Genomic DNA, 20,435 nt, shown 5'->3' with positions numbered 1-20,435 from the left:
AAGTCACCTCCGATGATGAGGGGGCTGCTGCCTGCGGTGTTCAGGGTCTCTTTAAAGAGGGTTAGAAATCGGCTATGGCGTTGAGACGGAGTACTGAAGATGTTGAGGATAAAAATTCCCTCCTTTCGTTTTCTGTGTGGGATGAGCTCAATAAAGAGGCGTTGGATGTGCCGATCGTAGAGATCGTGTTTGATTGCGGTAATTCTTTTTCGAACGAGTGTGGGGACTCCGTGTGGAGCGTTGTTCGCAGTAAAAGGCTGATATCCGGGAAGGTTGACCGGAATGTCGTGCGTTTCCTGGAGTAAGATTACGTCGGCTTGACACGAAGTAGTACGGAGGTGCTGGCGGAGAACGGGTTGTTTGTAGAGGTAGCCTCGGCAGTTCCACTGGCAGAACGTTGCATCTGCGTTAGTGTGGGCCATGATCAAGGATAGGGGATGCCATAGGTGGTAAGGTGGCGGCGACGGTTCCTGTTGTGTCCATGGCTACGGCTTGAGCGGTGGAAGTGGTCTGTGTGAAAAAGGTTTGTATATTAGCTTCCATGGCGGGGACTCTGTGCATAAGGGCGATTAGAGAATTGTGTGAAGTTTCTACCGTGCTTTAGAGGGTTACGAGCATGTCCTTGACTTTGCAGCGTACTGTGCTCCTTCTTGGAGGGCTCGCTTTTTTGGGGCTGGTCTCGAGATTCTTCGGGTTGGCTGTTGCTAGCGGGCTCTGGGGTTTTGGGTTGTGTGAGGCTGTGAACCTCCTGGGTAAGCTTTTGGAATAAATTACGCTTCATTGCGTTTTCTTTTTGAAGGTGTTCTATATCTGTGTTGTCTGAGTTGGGTTTAGGCACAGACAGTGGGGGGATATTACGTGACCCTCTCGCGAGACGCCCGCCAGGGCATCTGCGAAGCTCACCTTTGCTGAGGTATGTCTGGCTCCTGGAGTTGACGTGGATCTTGATCTGAATGGCCCGCCTTCGGTCTGGAGAGGAAGCGGGACCGGGACCAGGACCGGCCCGCTTGGCCCGTGGGCTGGGGTCAACCACACAACGTGCACTTGGGTGTACAGTGATGATCTTGCTAGGGGTTTCGAGCTCCGCAGCCTCGGCAGATCTTGTTATTAGGGAATGGGCAAACGTGCATGCGGTGCCTGATATGGCCACAGTGGTAACAGATATCGATCTGCTTGCGGTACAGGGAGCATGGGATTAGTGTTGCGCCATACCGAACCATGTATGATACGTCAGGTCCGCCGAATGCACTGACGATGGTCGTGGTGGAATCGATTCGCTTGGCGGCCAGGGCTAGAGGTTTAGGATCATTTATGATGTTAGCGTCGACTTGTGTCATCGGTGAGAAGGATGCCTTTGATGACTCCTTTAGTAGTATTATGTGGGGAGGCTTCGTACGCGCTGACTTCGTGGGTTGCCCCGTTGACTTGGATGGACTTGATTCCTACGTACCGGTTCGCATTTTGAGGGCTTGGCGTGCTGATCACCATGTGTTGCTGGTTGTACGAACAGATTATGTCGTTTTGACTGTCTTCTGAGCCAAGTTGCGTTGTTAGAAGAATAGCTGCAGTCACTGTAGGACTGCCGATCTTAGAAATATTGAGTGCTCCTTTGGGTCTGACGAAGATCTTGGTCTCGTTTGCTGGTGGTAGGAGCATGCGCTCGGGCTTGAGAACCTGAGTCTTAACTTGCTGCCTCGGTCTACAGCAAGAGCGAGATTCTTGCGTCTTAGGTGGTTCTTCTTGGGATAATTTTCGGCTGCATTTTTCGTCGGGGCGACGGGAACGGGCGGTACACCAGCCCATCTTGGTGGTTATGTCTTCTGGGGTAACATCTTTGCCACATATTTGGACTTCCATGCTCCGGTGATATGGCCAGACGCTTGTGCGTCGTAGTAGAGCTCGCACGGGGACGCGCGGGATCGTGCCACGTAGCTTGATAGCCCGAGCACCTGAAAGCCCGAGCACCTAGCGCACGCGCTTAGTCTGAGCGCGGCGACGGCCTGCGTAACACAAAAGTGGTCGCAGAAAAATCCATAAAAAATAAATGTCCCACCTGATACCTTGGTATCTACAGAGTCCTGGTGGTTTCACGGTTGGAATGGTACGAAATTTGGGCTGGTAATCACAGAAAATCGTGGCAAAAATGTTTCAAGAAGACAGAGCCGATGTGAGCAGGTCCGCACACCACGGCAATCGCAGGAAAAGGGAGATATTGAAAAAAATTCTGTGACACTAGAAGTGCGACGATACTTAGCTAAAACAAAAGGAACGGAAAGATTTTGTACTGCCTCAATGGCCCCTATTAGTGTAGCGTTATGCTGCTCCCATTCATACGGGGCGTAAGCTAGCTGAGACAGAGCGTAGGTTGCATAAAGCAACAATTTTAGTGATGGCGGGGAATGTTAGAGGTTTCTTTTTAGGTAACCTAGTGTTTGATTCCCTTTAACGAATAAACGTCGCTTCTATGACTAGCCATCACCTCAGTAGATACCAAGATAGCTTTAGGATTTAGTTCTTTGAAGGCTGCCATCTTGAAGGCAATACGACAATGAGATAATATCTTGCCGAGTCACGGGCGTATTTTTCCATTATTCAGTATTTAGTGCCACGCGCCACGTGCAGCTTTACTCATTTACATTATGTAGACCCTCCTGAAGTAATGGGACGCCAAATCGTGAGTCATTGTCTGGTATATTACGCCGTCATTGATGTAGAAACTTTGGAAGAAAGGGTATTAGGGAAGTCGGTAATATAAACAAGAAATAAAAGGAAGTCATGCACTGATCTTTGAGGTACGCAGTACCCACTGAGCTACAGGGGACTCATATTTCTTTGCTGCAACAAACAGGAAGTAACATGTAGGAAGGGCCGGAGAAGTAATCCAGGGTCCAATGTATGCTTGCGGGTAAGCATTTAATGCGCGCAGTTTATTTCAGAGGAAATATTGAATCCCTTTATCGACAGCCTTGGAAAAATCTGGAAAACTACAGTACACAATAACACCTAATTCAATATGCAGATCTGAATCCTGCGGCAGACAGCTGGGCTAGTTGTATTATTGATAACTAATGCGATGTCAAATCCACACATTTAAGCCATTTTTGAAAGTTGTAAGTTGAGTTTCGCAGAACTTGGGGAATCCATGTTGCGAGGTGCAGAAGAAAGTGCCGTCTTATAGAAAACTAACAAGTAAACATGACATGCTCAGGCATTTAACATGGAACTGACACAAGTAAAATGTGTCAACAGTTTGATGGATTCCTTACTTTCCAGTCTTTGACTAAAGAACCTAAATTGTATGACTATAAAAATGCACTTCTAAAGGCGTTTATTAGTCACTGGCGCTTGGGACCGACCACTAGAGCTGGGAGCGGACTCCCACCACCAGCGGCGTTTCCCAAGAAAAAGTACTAAAGAGCTTGATCTACCTAAAGAAAAAAAACGTTGGAGAGTATGGCCCACTACAGTTTTCCTCTTCTTCGCTAGGTGAATGGAGGCGCGGTCGCTGAGTCAGCATGTATCCACATCTGCACCTCGAAGTTTTCACCCTATCAACGGAACCTTCCTCAATGGGACTCCAAACTTGTGCTGGGAAGAATCTCATGGAACCCACCTTTCTAGGAGACGACCTTTTCATCGTTTCTGCGCAATTAATGCGCGAACTTGGCCGGTCGCTAAGCCTAGTCCTTTGCTGGACGTCACCTCGCCGCAACTGACGTCATGCGCGTTCGCGGGCTTCTGAAGCATGGAAATCGAGCAAGCAGCGGCTTCCGCTACGACACCCAGCCACTGGCGCACCGTATGGACAACGCCGCACCAGCAACAAGCCACACAGTGATCGTTAAATTCGTGGCGTGCTTGAACCTTGCCGTCGGTACCCTCGGCAACGCTATCCGGTCAGCGGCAGGACTCAACACAATGTAACGCAGCGATACATACTTCAAAATCCGCAACACACAATACGTAGTGGCCGGTGACACCTATCGCCGATCTGCTGCCGACAAGCTCGCGGAACTAACGAGCATTACTATCAACGATGCATCTTACGAGACAAACACCGACTTGGCCGCTGATCCTATGAACGCACGCGACGTCATACATGGAATACCGCCCTCGTTCTCCGACGGAGAGCTGCAGAGTATCGTGGAAGCAGATCAAGTGAAACTCCTGACAATTCGCCGAACAGGCTCGTCTAACACCGTGATGGTGACAGTGGAAGGCCCATGCTTATCCAGATTTGCCCTTATTCATCGCGTTGTGCAGCACCTTCACCCATTTTGACACAGAAGCTCGCTGTGCTCGCACTGCTTGACGCTCGGTCACGGCTCCGACGTATGCCCAAATCGTTCGGCGTATTGCATGTACCACCAATGCAGTAGAACTTTTCTCGGTGCGCAAAGCATACACCCCCCCTGCCATAATTGCGGTGGGGAACATTCGCCGACTTCCAAAGACTGCCCAGCAAGAATAGAAGCGGACCGCGCGGCGCGTTCGTGGGCATCCAAGCACCCGGATACGCAACACGAAGCTCTTCCAGTATACGTCAAATTTCCCTGAATTGCCACAAGGGATACAGCGTCCCCGTCAACAGGAGACAACAGTCACCAGAAACAACAAGTCCCCAGACACCTCCATCACTACGTCCAGCCTGTTTTCCGTGCTTCGCCAGACGAGTCGCAGCCGCAGTCGCAGCAGCAGCCGCAGCCGAAGTCGCAGTGCCAATCAAACCACCAGAAAAAAATCTCCAAATGGAAGCCCGCCGTCTAAGGCCGCCAAGCGATCTACCACTCCGGAATCAAAACGTCCCAGAAATGACAAGAGCCAGCTAGCCTCTGATACTCGTGAGCCAGTCCGTCCAAGCTTACCTACTCATTCCTGCAAAAGGATAGAAAGTTGGGCGAGCTGGTACGGTAACATGATCTTGGATTGTAGCGCGAAATGCCACGGACACAGACTAGAAGCAGTCCAAGGTGCTCGTCCTGTCTTCTTCTAGTCTGCGTCCGTGTCACTTCGCGCTACAATCAAAGATCATGCTACTGATTCCTCACAACTCTCACCTACCACATAACAGTCAACCCGTTCCATTTTATGGACCCCAGCTCTTCATTACTCGGAGTCTCAAGCTCTCCATCAGCGTCCTACAATCCCATCTACAACATCATGGCAATGCCGGGCCAAAGAAGCATGCAGCGACTTGAACGAGCGGTGCAGGATTTAACGGCTAAAGTAGACAGCCTCGCGAATGAGGTTGCGGCGATTGGCACGATACAGGCTGAAATGCAATATCTAAAACAAAAAAATCGCATGCACTGATGTCATCGTTCAACACCTAGTAGCTAACGCGCAAATATCTACCTTGGACATCCACGCTGTCCAAGGTAGATGAGCCCTCTGGCTCCGCAAGTTTGTAATATGGCAAATTCTATTCGATCTCTCGTAATATGGCAATGGAATTGCCATATCACGAGAGATCGAATAGAGATCGACTTTGTCATTGGAGGTAAAGGCCCGATCTAGATCGTGGCACTCTTGAGCATGTATTGCCGTGGCAGAAATGGGCGCCCATTCAGATGCGTGTGGCCGGCGTGGTAGAAACGCAAAAACCAGATGTCATTTTAATTCGAGAGGCTTAAGGACTGATATCATTACCAGGGTACGAACACTTCACTTCACCCATAAAAGTATTACTAAACGACACAAAAGAGCTCCATATGGTGTGACCATTCGCGTTACCGCTGTAACATACGTGGTCAAACATATTCCAGCTGTACCAAATCGATACTGATTCCATAAACAAGTCGATTCAGGAGCACGTTACTGTACAATGCTGCTTCGGCATCCGTGAGGCTCTAATTATCAACGCATACTGGGCCCTCAGGCACGACTTTCCTTCTCTGAAATATTTGGACACGTACAAAAACCTAGATAAGGACAAAGACATCATTACAGCTGGGGATTTCATTACACATAACACATCATGGGGCTACCAGCGCTCAACGAAAGCAGGGCGGCGCCTCGAGCAAAAAATTCAAGATAACAAGTACACGTTCCTTGTTGATACAGAATATTGAAGAAAAGCTGAGGTGTGTTTGGCAGGCATTCCCAGATCATGAACAGCAGGTTGCCATTATCCCTCGAGAGGAAAGTGTATAACCACTGTGTCTTACCAACCAGTACTCACGTATTGTGCAGAAACCTGAAGGCTTACGAAAAGGGTTCTACTTAACTTGAGGACTACGCAACGACATATGGAATGAATGATGGGTGTAACGTTAAGGGATAAGAAAAAAGCAGATAGGGTGAGGGAACAAAGGCGAGTTAATGACACTTTAGTTGAAATCAAGAAAAAGAAATGGGCAAGGGCAGGACGTATAATGAGGAGCGAAGATAACCGATGGTCATTAAAAGTTACGGACTGGATTCCAAGGGAAGGGAAGCGTAGCAGGGGGCGACAGAAAGTTAGGTGGGCGGATGAGATTAAGAAGTTTGCAGGGAAAACATGGCCACAATTAGTACATGAACGGGCTAGTTGGAGAAGTGTGGCAGAGGTCTTTGCCCTGCAGTGGGCGTAACCAGGCTGATGATGATGATGATTGATGCAACCGAGCCCACGCGCCAAGGGAACAGTGTCGAACGGGGCTCTATCCCGACTTAAGCTGGTACCGTGAAATTGGAAATGTAACTTGGGCGAATCTTCAAACAAATCTTGAAAGTGGCAATCACGTCATTGAAGTTACTCTAAGAATTCCTCGCTCTAAGACTCGTCTTGCTAACGTAGCTTCCAATGCACAACTCACTCACTGGCACCGATTCCGATTAGACCTAGACAGGGCTGTCGAATAGCCGGACCTACACGCATGAGAATATTAGCGAAACAAACAAGCAAAAAAAAACAGTACATCAAAAGGATTGCTCGCACTCACCCGCCGTGGTTGCTCAGTGGCTATGGTGTTGGGCTGCTGAGCACGAGGTCGCGGGATCGAATCCCGGCCACGGCGGCCGCATTTCGATGGGGGCGAAATGCGAAAACACCCGTGTGCTTATATTTAGGTGCACGTTAAAGAACCCCAGGTGGTCAAAATTTCCGGAGTCCTCCACTACGGCGTGCCTCATAATCAGAAAGTGGTTTTGGCATGTAAAACCCCAAATATTATTATTATTGCTCGCACTCCTTAAAATCCACACATAGACTCTCATCTGCTTAACTTATGGAATAAAAGACAGAGGACAGTGCAGAATTGGAAGATACATAGAAAGAAACATGACCTTCCCAAACTTATTGAGCAAGTAACCTTTGAAGCACAATAACACACGCAAGAACTTTGCACCGAGAACTGGGGCCTTGTAACGTAAAACTATTCCAATAAGTTTTTATTCCAATCTTCTGAATTCAAATTCGCGTAAGCGCTGACGTAAGCATCGGACGGTCACCCGCAAGGCTGTCTGAACAGACCAATTATACGCTCTCCTCGTTTATAGGGAGTCACTTTTGTTTGCTTGAAAAACGAATAACATTGCCTACGCTGAGCGGCTTGTCGTATGTAAATGGCTCACAAGTGGCGAGGAGCACTCTGAAGTGGAGAGGGATTCGATTGGGCCGAGCCACTGCACTGAAAATCGATAACCGGATGAAGAGGGTGGTGCCGTCGTCTGCGATATGTCGGCTTTCCCTTGCTTAGCTTGCGGTGGCTCGTCGACAGTCGCGGTGGCATGCAACGGAAGCTTAAGAATGACGCTAAAATGGATCCTCAGCAAAGAAGAGTTGGCAGAACGAGGTCGTAAACATGCCGAATGTGCCGAAAAATATTACAGGGCCACGCAAAAAAGTTTTTTTACACGCAAATAATTCCATGCTCTCCGACAGGTGCGAGTAGCCAGTGCCTGAGCGATCGGCTGCAGCCATCTTTTATTCCTTTCGGAACGGGGTAGCCTGTGGCTATTCAGAAGAAAATTCAGTTTTGTTCGGCATATTAATGCATCTTCAGCGCGTACACGTCACTTTAACGTGATGTGTTCTCGCGGTTTTTTGACGTTGCGGGAGAGGCACGTGAAGTGGGCGCAGCCCGAAAACTTTTGACCAAATGCCGAGGGCCAATGGCGAAGAGGTCTCGAATCGGAAATAACTATTTTTCTTTTGTTCGGTCAAATCATGCATAATTCGTGTGTATACGTTATATCAGATGGGGAGCTATCGCGGTTCTCGTGACGTCGCGTGACAGACAGGTGAAATGGGGGTGTTCCAAAAAAGATTGTGACCAATCGCGGAGGGCTGATTGCAGAATCGGAATAGAAAAGTTTGGAATAGTTTTACGTTATAGCGCCCCTGGTTAGCAACGTGTGAGAAGCTCCACGGCCGCCTACATGCAGCGAGCGTGGAATATCTTAAGATCACTTTTGGGCCAAGGGAAACTACGATACACCATGGACAAGATGATGATGAACTCTGGCCAGACGCGCGAAGAAATAGCTCGTGAAATTCGTCAGACGTTCTATACCATGGACCAAAATGCAGGATAACTTCCGGATTACCCAATTGATTCACTAGAAGAGAGTGCGACAGGTGTAAACAGCCTGTTTACTTTAGCTGAGCTACATGTGGCTCTCTCTTCGCTGAAAGGACACACAACGCCTGGCAAAGATAGCATTACTTATAGTACACTTCGTAACATACCCTCTTCTCAATTACAGCAACTTTTAGAACACATCAACAATGTCAATACCAATACCAATCACCAATAATAATACCAATCCCGAAACACTCGCAAACCGGCCAAATGTATCACGAACCTACGTCCTTTATTTTTAACGTCATTTGTAAGCAAACTGATAGAACGCATGGCCCTTAACCGTCTCAACTGGCACTTAGAAAACAGCAGTGCTTTTCCTTATAGAATGACAGGTTTTAGATCACATGTTAAAACTCAGGATACCACGCTTCGTATCTCAGAAGATGTGTATGAAAATCACAGTCTCGTGCAAACCAGAGTAATCGCAGATTGAATCATGTCCTAACATGGTTCAATGGGTTGGGTCACCTAGTAAACAGGAGATGCGCGCTCTCTCGACTATATGGTGTGGCCCTTCATAATTGGGCAGTAGTTTCGAAGAGAGTCCAGGCGCAGCGGAAGGAACAGAACGCCACACAATCGCACCAGGAAGGAAGATGAGTGCAGAGGTGGTGTCACTGCGAGTTCTCCTCCAGCGCTCTTTGTCATTGGAGGTAAAGGCCCGTGCTAGATCGCGGCACTCTTGAGCATGTCTTGCCGTGGCAGAAATGGGCGCCCATTCAGATGCGTGTGGCCGGCGTGGTAGAATTGTGTCGATGGTGTGCGACGGGTGCCTACCATTCAGTAAGAAAGAAATGAAAGCCATTCCACTCAGTGAAGATGGAATGGCAGCGAAAGCTGACGGTCAAAGGTCTCAAACGAAATGCAAAGTGCTTTAGTTGCCATTCCTTCTTCGCAAAGTTGAATAGTTGTCGTTATTTGCGTTGCGAGTATGGAGTCGTTGCTCGTTTGTAGGTGCCCGGATCGTGATTTTCGTTTTCGTTCAGCATCGCGAGAACGTTCTTTGTGGGTGTTTTTTTCGTGCCGCCGCCGTTGACATTCTTGCTGCTGTTCCCTCCAGAGCTCTTCGTACGCATGTGGTTCTTCGGGTGTGCGAACTAAATATGTCAGCCTCATTGATAAAACAGCTGTTTTTAGTGCCGATACCTCTCCTGCTTGTATACTGCGATAACCTTGACGTCATGATATTGTTCACGGCGAGCGTTCTAATCTATTGCGCATTTTTCTGCGTTCTAATCTGTGCCGCCGCACTGCACCCGTATTGGTTTGTTAGAAATCGTTATGTCCGTTTCCATTGCGGGACGACGAATAAACTACGGAAGGTCGGTCATATACAGCTTTCGCTGTGAAAGGGTGAAAAGCCGGTGGTGCTATGAGTAGCGGTGTTTTATGTATAGGTTACGAAGGCTAGAATGACGTCCCAATTTGTGCGGTCGGAGGTGACGTACATTGGAAGCATGTTTCTGAGCGTACGGTTAAAGCTGTATGAAAGGCCACTGGTTTGAGGATGGTACGCCGTAGTTTCGCGATGAACAACGTGACACTCTTTGAGAATGGCTTTAACTACTTCGGATAGTAAGACGCGTCCACCATCACAGAGCAATTCCCCAGATAGTCCATGACGCAGGATGAATCAATGAAGCAGGAAGAAGGCAACATCGCGTGATGTAGCTGCCACGAGGGCGGCAGTTTTGGCGTATCGCGTGAGGTGGTCAACCACCACAATAGCCCAGAGGTTTTCAGCCGATGTCAGGAAAAGAGGCCCATACAAATTGATGCCGACGCTTTCAAACGGCCGGGTACGGCAAGGTAAAGGTTGAGGACTGGCTGGTGAGAGAAGGGGTGGAGAGTTCCGTAGCTGAACAAGAGCGCCAACGTATCGGCGTTACATAAGTGCGCCCTTTATAAACGCGTCCCTGCACGCTCATGTCAGCGCTATCCCTCTCCATTTGAACTAGGGAACAACGCGAATGATGAGGACGCAGAAGCAGCCCACAGCAACCACACGTAGCGCTGACTAACAGTTTACTCTATTGTGACGAAGGACACATATCTGATGTCGATATACGCTAAAGCTCGAAGCTACTGCTACGTTCATAATCCCGAACGGCTCCTTCTCCCAAGGACACCAATGCCAGATGGGTGCGACACACATGCGACTGAAATGCGACACCATTATTAGTACCAGCACTGCCAGACATTATATACACTGTCTCTAGAATCAATTCGCTTTACAAGCAAAATTGAAACCCTTGTGAAGGCCCGTATCGTGAAATCGGATCCAGATCGATCACGAAGTCACTATAATTTAATCCTACGTGTCTGACATAAGCTAGAATTTGATAACACTATCTCCGGAATCGGTCCGGTTTACTGTCAGGCCTGATTACCAGAATCGTCGAGCTCCCCGTCTTGTCACCGTTATGTAGGTGAAGTCTGCAATGAAACGTTCAGCGTAATCTTTCAAAAACGGGACGCTGATGCACTTTATGCCACTACGACCGGGCCGGCTGGTTCGGTTCCATGATTTTAGACAGCGCAAGAGAGAGGAAAGGTGAAGTAATGCACACCACAATAGCTAGCATTAGCTCGGCTAGGCGAATGAAAACAGCTGAACATCGTCTTGGCGAATAAACAATGGTGTCGCTTGTGCTCCGACTTTCTTAGATTTCCGTCCCTCTTGAACTGTGAGTGCTAACGTCATGGTCATATTTTTCTCCAGGAGAAAACAGCTAGGACATGCTGTCGCCTGACGGATGTTTCTGGCGTTACTTTGACGGGATGGGAAGGTTGACGAGATGACGGTTGGAAAGGGGTCTAAAATTTTTTTCTGTGTAGGTCGGTTTCTTGTCACGCCACTTCCGGCACTCACCCATTTTACTTCTGCGTGCCGTATGTCCAGGATCAACACATCTCACACGAATAAAATACACGAAAACGCTCACGTCACGAAGCGGGCAGGTAGGCCAATGCTGCTGCGCTTACAGTGGTGATGCCAACGATTCTATAGCCGGCTGCTACAGTTGCCTCTGGCTTACCTGTCAGTCAGATACAACGATAACTGTAGGTAATGTTAGTGTCATTCTCAAAGGGAAAATGCACCGACTCACGTATCACATTTGATACCATGTCAATGAATACCCCAAATAGCAACCTCCGAGTAAGCATCACCGGAGGCAGTTCTTTGTTAAAAACTGAAAAAAAAAGCCATGTCCTCTCGTATAAATACATGTTTTTATTTTCCTATATGAGCCGTTTTCGTCGTCTCAGCAAGTAAAGCTTCGCCATCCACATGACCGCAACGACAGCGTTTAGTATAGCCACGAAATGAAGTAGGCCGTCGTAGGATCCCAGGTGGTCTCTCCAGTAACCTGAAAAATGAAAATATAAATAAAATAAAGAGCCTCTCCCAAAGTATCGCGTCTGCTAGCGTGGAATTTTAAATCTTGTAAAAGAGTTCGATTCGAGGCTACTAACAATGTGCTCGACACCCAAATGCGTCTGTTGTAACGCAGAAATTAAGAGTCTGCACAAGTCATTTCATCCCAGATTTACTTGCAAGTAAAGTGGTGAAAGGAAAATTTCACCGAGAATTTTGTTGCCTGACATGCGCTCGCGTTTCCTCGCTATGAAAGATCACAGCGCGTGCCCAGGATACGTAGTAACAGGCCTGAATTCTGCTACCGCCTAGCAAAGATAAAAAATAAAATAAATGAATAAATAAGTAAATATAAGAAACGAAACCAAAAGGAAAAAGAACACATATATTTACAATCCTCTCAAGTGGCTTGTTCGAAGAAGTCCTTAAGTACTGAGAGGCCTCGTGTCGAAGCTGATATCGCTGCAATCAGCGGTATGGTCATGCAGTGCCGCAAGAGTGGCGTCTTAAGTCGGTCCGATTGAGTGGTGAGCTTTCTGCTGCCAAATTGATTGCTGTTTACCTTTCTCGTCACGTGGTATATCTGTCAGTGCGATCTCTGAAAGGTAACACAGCACTAGAAGACTCCACGTTAGGGCTTTTTTTCCTTCTTGTTGTGGAGGGAAACTCCCATTTTCTTTGCTTCAGAAAAGTGACGTTGTGGGTTTTATAGAACCAGGGAAATAAAGTTGGAAAAATTTGTGAGCAGGAATTAAGCAGTGCAATCGGAGGATAGGGATAGTCAGAGGTAATAAACAATACTGAACAAGAAATAAGCACTGCAGAGTCGTCGGCAGTTTTAATACTTAGGAAACGCCGAAGAATATATTGCCGAGCTTTACCTACGATAGTCAAATTTCGCTGATTCACTATAGGTATTTCAAAACTCTGGGACCTCTTGCTTTAATACTGTCACCATACAACTACAATAGTTTCGTCGTGTTGCACCTGCAATGAAAATGCGAGAGGGTGCCATAACTCACCTCAACAGCTATACCTTTCGAGATCACATAGAGAACTTCACTAAAACACCGCCTCCCAACGACAGTCCTCGCTTTTCTTTATGAAACTGTAGCACTGAGGTTCAGAAAATGTTTTTTGACTGAATGACGTGGGAATTCCTTCAGGCGTAAACCACGTATATTTGTAGTCAGCTAGCACTGTGTGTGCTGTTTCTTTTGAAGGCGAATAGTTGCTATATGATAGTCCCGCTTCAAGCATATTGAACTATCATCTTGCGACAGGGAAGCTAGTGAAAGCGTTCACTTTGTCGGCATGCAGGCGTGCATGGCCTAATAAAGAGAGCATTGGTTTGTTGCGCGCGGGATCCTTGTTTTAAATCCACCATCGGGTACTTGTGATTTATTAAGAGTTTTGAATGGATCAGACAGATGCTGATTAGTCAAACATACGGGAAGTACATGAAGCAACCTGCGCATTGAAATCGTGTTTGAACCAGAAAATGATGCCATTTATCACGCATGGAGGATAGGCTACAGAACGCTTTCTTTCAGGGGTGTCTGAGATTCGAAGTCATTCAGGAAGCTGTGCAGGCATCTTAATGCCACGTTCGCGTTATAGAAAGCGGGGCTTGGGAAGGAAGTGCTCTTGTATGTTATCGCGCTCTGTCGTGTCGCCTCCTTCCTTCTTTTGTGAAGAGCACTCGAAATACGGCTTTTGTTTTCATGAAATTTTCTTAATGTCGCTTCACGTCTGAATGCATATCTGGCAGGTTCTTTTGTACAACTGGCATTAAGGATTTGAGATCGGCAATACTTCACTTACCAACCAGAAATGGTCTTGTGAGCAGGACGACGCCACTCCAGAAGGACACTCCACCAAGCAGGAGTGGCATTCTTTCGATTCCAAAGTCTTTAACGATAAAAGGCGCCAGCAGAGTGACCCTCAGTCCATTACTGACACCAAATAGCGCAGAGGAAGCCAGCATAAGCGGGAAATGCTCTAACCACACGAAGAGTTCTAGCGCCAAGAATTGGAGAATGTATCCGATCAGCATAACGCTCTCTAGTGATAAGAAACCAGAGTCGATTATCAGGCCACTTAGCGGCCGCGCCACAATGTCTGTCACCGCGAAGGCGTTCAGGAGAAAGACGCCGCTGGATGAAGGGATTCCTCGGTCCACGGCAACGTCCACAGAAAGCAAAATAAATGTCGACATTCCTAGCGCGATGACAGCGAAGGATATCGCAGTGACGGCGAATGGCACGCTGGCGAATTGTCTCACAATCAGAGTAAAACTTGGGTTGGCTGCATTGTCCTTGCCCACTGATTTCTTTTTTGACGAGAGCAACGGGATGGTCTTGAGGCCGAAGTCGTCGTTCTGATGGAGTGGTAGTTCAGCGAACTTTGTTTGGTGCGCTTTGCCGTTCGGCATTTCGGCGTCGTTGGGAAAGCACCCATTGCCCGTCTCAGCTGCAGGTAGGAGAAGATTGTTCGGATTCTTCCCATTGTCCTTGATAAGAATGTGCCCCGTGTCGCCAACAGCATGCTTTTTCGATTTTGTCCACTCGGGACTTTGGACGGCGAGAACGGGAGGAAATGAGTTTAGGACCATGCCACCGAGTAGAAGGAAGGTGCCGTGGACCCCGTAAGTTACTCGAAGTAGCTCAGCCAAGGGCGGCAGGTACACGCTGTTGATACACATGGCCGTGTAAATTACGCTGCACGCTGTTGCACGGCGTTTCTCGAAGTGCTGGGACACGATGACGGTAACGGCAACGTGAACGCCACACACCGCTGTTCCTAAAAAAAAAAAGAAATAATGTACAAGATAGGTGGATTAGATTACATGCCTTCATGCCTGAGAGAAGCAGTAATATTTCGTTCAAAGTCCGTTCATACACTCCGCGCGACGCGCACCTCACATATACGAGTTTGTGAAAAGTTTTTGAAGGATACAAATACTTAGGACTCGCATGGCTATTGTAACGCCTTGGAATGAATTCACACCCAAAAGCATAACATTTCCAGCATAAGTGCCATTTGTTTATCTCTTCTTATAGCGTTCCATGGAATACGTTTCATTGTTTACCTATGTAGATGTAGATAGGTATAATACGCCATGAGGTAGACGTCTCGCGTCATACGAAGTGACGTACACCGTAATAATGTAAAAGCTGCGGCAACAGTATGAACAAAACTTAGCGCTGCTCAAAGGACTATGAGGTAGTTGAGCTTAGAGTGCTGGTAGTGTACACTTTTGTCGTAGGTCTTTCCATTGCACAAGATTTAATCATTTTTTGTGCTTTTGTGCGGCTGCTTGTTATGTTCAACAGCTTTGCCAATGTTCATGCATTTGTTTGATTTCATCGTACAATACTTATATCGTTGGTTTTGTGATGCAGATCTAATACGTTTGATTTGTATGGATTAAGATGTTTTAATAATGCGTTCGCTGGCATGTGCTCGGAACGTGTTCTCTTGACATGTTGTTAGAAAAACCTGCTCTTGTGTTGTATACAGGCCAACCTACTTGGGCCAGAGTTATGGCTCACAATATATATAAATAAACGAAAACAAATACCATCTCAAGTACGATATACATACAAGGTGCCAAATAAGGGACGGTAGGGGGAAAAGGAGAAGGTACAGAAGTCAGTATGCATATTGTACTTTGTAAATAGCGAAACATTGAAGCTAAACGCTTCCTTCAGTGAATAATATCTCAAGTCATATCTATGTTTGAACTACGCCATCTGCTTACATTGCCGTCACCGCTCCTTGTATTTCGTTCGTTTTTCTTCATTTACGCAGAGAAGCTAGTCACATATGCGTTTATCAATTGAACATTATTTAGACAACTTGGTCAGCGCACTCATTACGTTAGAACTTTAAGTAGACTACTAATTCCGTCCCTGGTTAATTGTCATCTTTTTGTAAATATCTCAGAGTCTTTTGTGCAGTACTTTCCTATGTACATTGAATCAGTTTGGCCTACGTTTTTGTCGTATTTTTACCTGTGGTTCATGTAAAACAGGTAGCATTAAAACTGAGATTGCTTCACACTTTCTGTTGCTTGAGGGTTAGTGAAGCAAATAAAAAAAAACACCCCAAGACGCGCAGGAAACCAAACACCTAGGGTCACTGTCGTACAATCTCATACGACGTTCTGGTTAAAATGATGGCGTTTAAAAGGAGCTACGAAACGGTAGTGCATAAAAAATACTGCCGTATTTTCCATACATTGGTGCGCGAGAGGTTGCCTTGGAAAAAAGGCCAGAAACATATAGAGACACCGCACGTGAGCAAGACGCAGATGGGTTTTAGGCTTGTAATGAGCCCGCTACTTCTCGAATAGCGTTTTCTCTAACTCGCGCCAAAATATTCGTGTTAATAAACACAGCGCCGCTCCCTGAAGTGCCAAGGCAAAGGAAAAACAGGGAAGTTAACCAGAGATTATATCCGGTTGGCTACACTGTATTAGGGGAGGGGCAAGGGAATGTGACAGGTGACAGAAAGAAGGATTAAAAAAAGGAAAAAAAAACCTACACACGCACGTACACGCAAGTACATGCGAACTGTTTCTGTGGGCACTGTCACGCAGCCCGCAAGGACGTTGCTTGTCTTACACAGTGTCACCGTACAATCCTACGTCACACAGTGTAAGGTCATAATGATGTCAGAAAGTCCCGTGTTTTTCAAGTACCGCAGCAGCGCCTTCATAGCGGATAGCGCAGATGTTCCCGTAGGCCAGTTTCCAAGGATCTTGTTTTCTGTCATTAGGCGTTAGTCCAGTTTGTCTAGGGTGGCTAAGATGACTGCTCTTTGCGGGTTGAAACGAGAGCACTGAGAAAGAAGGTGCTCAATTGTTTCAATGCACCCGCAGATGTCACTTACTGGGCTGTTGGACATTCCGATAAGAAAAGAGTGCGCACTTGAAAACGCTTCTCCAAGCCATAGACGGACTAGAAGGGTGCAGTCACGTCGTGGAAGCTCGGGCGGAATAGGGAGCTGTAAATTAGGCTCCAGGGTATGAATGCGTGCACTAGTGAACTCAGATGAAGTCCACTGAGCTAATGAAAGGTCACGCGCAAGTCCGGAAAGATTTTTTCGCTGCGTCGGCTCTCGAAAGAGGAATGGCAACGCAGTTGACGCTGTCATGGGCAGATCAGGCAGCTGGGTCTGTTCGATCATTGCCATGTATTCCACAGTGACTAATAATATAATAATATATGGGGTTTTACGTGCCAAAACCACTTTCTGATTATGAGGCATGCCGTAGTGGGGGACTCCGGAAATTTTGACCACCTGGGGTTCTTTAACGTGCACCTAAATCTAAGTACACGGGTGTTATCACATTTCGACCACAGTGACTAGGCAACCACTGATATATTAAATCGTGTCCTCCGTCAACTATTCGTGGGTGGACTTCTCTGATCTCTGCGACGAGCTACTCATGTGACCCATGGCGTAGTGCAAAGAGTACACTCTGTAGGGCTGCCTTGGAATCACAGAAGACTGACCATGCATGGGGTGGTTCCTCCTGAATGAAATGAAGAGCCGCACGTAGGGCTACCATTTCAGCAGCTGTCGTTGATGATACATGTGACGTTTTGACTGAGTGAGTGAAGAAACTTAGTTGCAGGTCTGGCGAGGACGCGAACTCGTCGCGCACCTGGCTAGTCCCACGTCGGGACCGCCCGGACGTCCGAACGTCCGGACAGTCAGGACGTTCCTCAGCAACGTAAATTTCGCTGCGACCTTGGTGCAAAGTGAGGGATTTCAAAGGAACATGCTGCTGCGGCGACACGTGAAGTCCACGCATGGTGCTCCATATCTGAGATAATCGCTGACGTCGATCCAATGACTCACAGAAAAGTTTCCATCTTTGAGATTGTAGTGCATCGACACGGCATTGAATCTTCTTTTGCGCCCGCCTCGCCTCTCGGAGATCATGGATGGATTTAGTTCTCCTGTATCTTCTTTCAGTCCGTCGGCGAATTGCTCGTGGTTGCTGCAGTTCGGCTGCAAATTCTTCATATGTCGGGAAAGGCTGAAAACTACGCGTAGCCTCTCGCATGGCCTTTTGAATTTCGTGTTCCAGACTTGAATGGTTCCCTTGCTCACCTACTCCCTCAATGTGTGACCGAAACGCCGACGAATCAATTCGCTGGAGGGTCGTAGAGGAGTATTTAAATAGTCCCTTGATCTTCAGGTACGTCGGAATATGGTCACTTCCGTGTGACTCAATGTCTGGAAACCACTGCACATTTCTTTCAAGACGCCGAGAAATCAGGGTCAAGTATAGGCAGCTGCTGTAAGTAAGCCCGCGTAAATATGTCGGACTACCATCGTTGAGGCAGTAAAGGTCGTGCTGTGTGGCAAAGGGTTCTAGTTTTCTTCCCCTGGTGTCCATCTTCAAACTCACCCAAAGCGGATGGTGAGCATTAAAATCTCCGGTGAGAATCGTAAGGCCGGGTGTCGCTGATATCACGTCGTGCAGTCGTTTAGAGTCGAATACACTTGAAGGAGCAATGTAAACTGCAGCGAGTGTGAAGTAAGCTTATTCGTTTTCACAATTAAACAAACGTACTGGTTGTCGTCGTGAGGTGGGACTGGGTGCAACACGTATGTCAGATCACATCTAATATATACAATTACCTTGCTCACAGCACCACAGATGGAGGACAGGAATGCCTCATAGCCAGAAATGCGTATAACATTCTACACGTTCGGTTCGCAAATTACGAGGATGGGAAAACGGTTTTCGAAGACAAAATGTCTAACTGAAATTCTTCATTTGAGACCACGGGCAGTACACTGCAGTAGAGATGCTTGCTTGACTTCCTTATGGAAGGGCAGCGAGGGGCGGGCCATGGTGCTCTGCGATGCTTTCAAGTGCTGGAGTCAGCGCGTCCAGTACTTGCAGTGCGCTACGAGCAGCCGGAGTGTCCATGTATTACAGTAGTAGACGTGACATTCGTAAGCGATTTCAGCATAGCAATCACTTGTGAATCGTTGTCTTGCATTTGGTCAACTGTGGTTACATGTGAATTTAGGTGGCGAGTCATGTGCTGTGGCTCTGGTGCGTGGCATGTCTTCGGCAGTGCTGGCCACTCCTCATTTGATGAAGCATGAATAATATGGCCGCTTTTTTCGTTGACATTCGCGCTCTTATTGGAGACAGATGGAACAGGAGGCGGCGTTGCCAGACGAGACATTTCCCTTGAACCGGAAGAGGATTTCGTAGACTTTCGTTTCCGGGAGCGATGTCGCCTTATCGCTGCAGAAGAATCTCTGTGTGACTATCCGCCTCTGGCCATTTTTCTCAAAATTTCCTGCTCTTCCTTTAGGCGTGGACAGTCTTTTGAGGATGCAGCGTGCGGGCCTTGAAAATTTGGGCACTTGTGCTCTTTTGCACGGCAAGTGTCCGTGTCGTGTTGTTCGGAACATCGTGGGCATATCGTTGTATTTCGGTAGACAACACTCACATGTCCAATTCTTTGACACCTTCTGCACTGAAGTGGTTTGGGTACGAGAGTTCGTACCACATGCCGAAAGCGGCCGACCTTTATATGTGATCGTAAGCAGTTACCTTTAAACACTAGCTTTACAGATGTCGACTTGCCAAGGCGCCGAGCTTGTAGTAAGACAGCACCATCTGGGACAGGTTTGATTAAAATTGGCAGGTCGCTGTCGCTAATCGATGTGTCAATATCATAAAAAACACCAGCCGTGGTTTCTTTGTCCTGCGAAATGAGGTAGTGGACATTGATGTTGTCCAGGAGCTTTACTACAACCAAAACACAGATTGCGCTTCGGTTGTGGACATCAATAGGCAGGATGTTCTTTCGACTATTAATTCTGATATCTTTGATTTCACCTGGGACAAGAGCCTCCGGAGAATTAGAAATCGCTTGTCGATTAATTCGGTTGAGGTTGTCGGCAGGTGTGTCCGGCACAAAAATAATTGTGTGCGCCGATGGCCTTCGCTGTGGCATGACAGTAGACCTACTTTACGAAGACCGTCCGCTGATGTTTCTTCTCTTGGCCTTCCTGTGTACGACTCCTTCGAAGCCTTCCTCATCTGAAGCGTCGTCGCTTGAGCAGGAGTACACCACAGTGTCCTCGCTGTGAGCTTGACTAGGAGGGCAATTTCTCTTCCTCGGGCCGGTTCCTGCCGAAGCAGTCATGTCGCGTCGGCATTCTGCTGACTCCACTTCCATTGCCATGGCAATGGGAGCGGCGTCTCCTAGTAAAACACGGGGAAAAAGCCGAAAATACTGCAGCGCGAAGGCAGAGTGGTCTCTGCAAGAATCACTTCGTCTTCCTTTCTCTCCGCACTGGACGAAATCTGAACTGATGACCATGTGCTAATATTTGTCCTGATGTACATCTCACGTTAACGAGAAAGATTGAACGATAAGTTACCGCAGTTTCCAAGGTTGGTTGTGGATTAGAGTGTTCTAGCCATAAACTTTGAAATTTTT

General features: G+C 47.4%; 2 protein-coding genes across 9 annotated transcripts in view; one reads left to right on the top strand and one right to left on the bottom strand.

The window, feature by feature from the left end:
* LOC135906758 (uncharacterized) overlaps window positions 1–20,435 on the top strand; it is a 308,457-nt gene that overhangs the window by 176,784 nt on the left and 111,238 nt on the right. The gene's annotated exons all lie outside the window — the stretch shown is intronic.
* Window positions 11,790–20,435, bottom strand: part of LOC135906793 (monocarboxylate transporter 3-like) — a 33,717-nt gene continuing 25,071 nt past the window's right edge. For all 8 annotated transcript variants that reach the window (XM_065438385.1, XM_065438388.1, XM_070522235.1 and 5 more), the window contains 2 exons: window positions 13,771–14,748; window positions 11,790–11,938 (listed from right to left, as the gene is read on the bottom strand). In XM_065438385.1, coding sequence (XP_065294457.1) covers window positions 11,811–11,938; window positions 13,771–14,748 — 1,106 coding nt within the window. In that variant the 3' untranslated portion in view covers window positions 11,790–11,810. The remainder of the gene's footprint in view (window positions 11,939–13,770; window positions 14,749–20,435) is intronic.

Source organism: Dermacentor albipictus, chromosome 7 (genome assembly GCF_038994185.2).
Source record: "Dermacentor albipictus isolate Rhodes 1998 colony chromosome 7, USDA_Dalb.pri_finalv2, whole genome shotgun sequence".
NCBI lineage: Eukaryota > Metazoa > Arthropoda > Arachnida > Ixodida > Ixodidae > Dermacentor > Dermacentor albipictus.
Note: the sequence above shows the minus strand (reverse complement) of the source record. Positions and strands in the feature narration are given on the sequence as shown.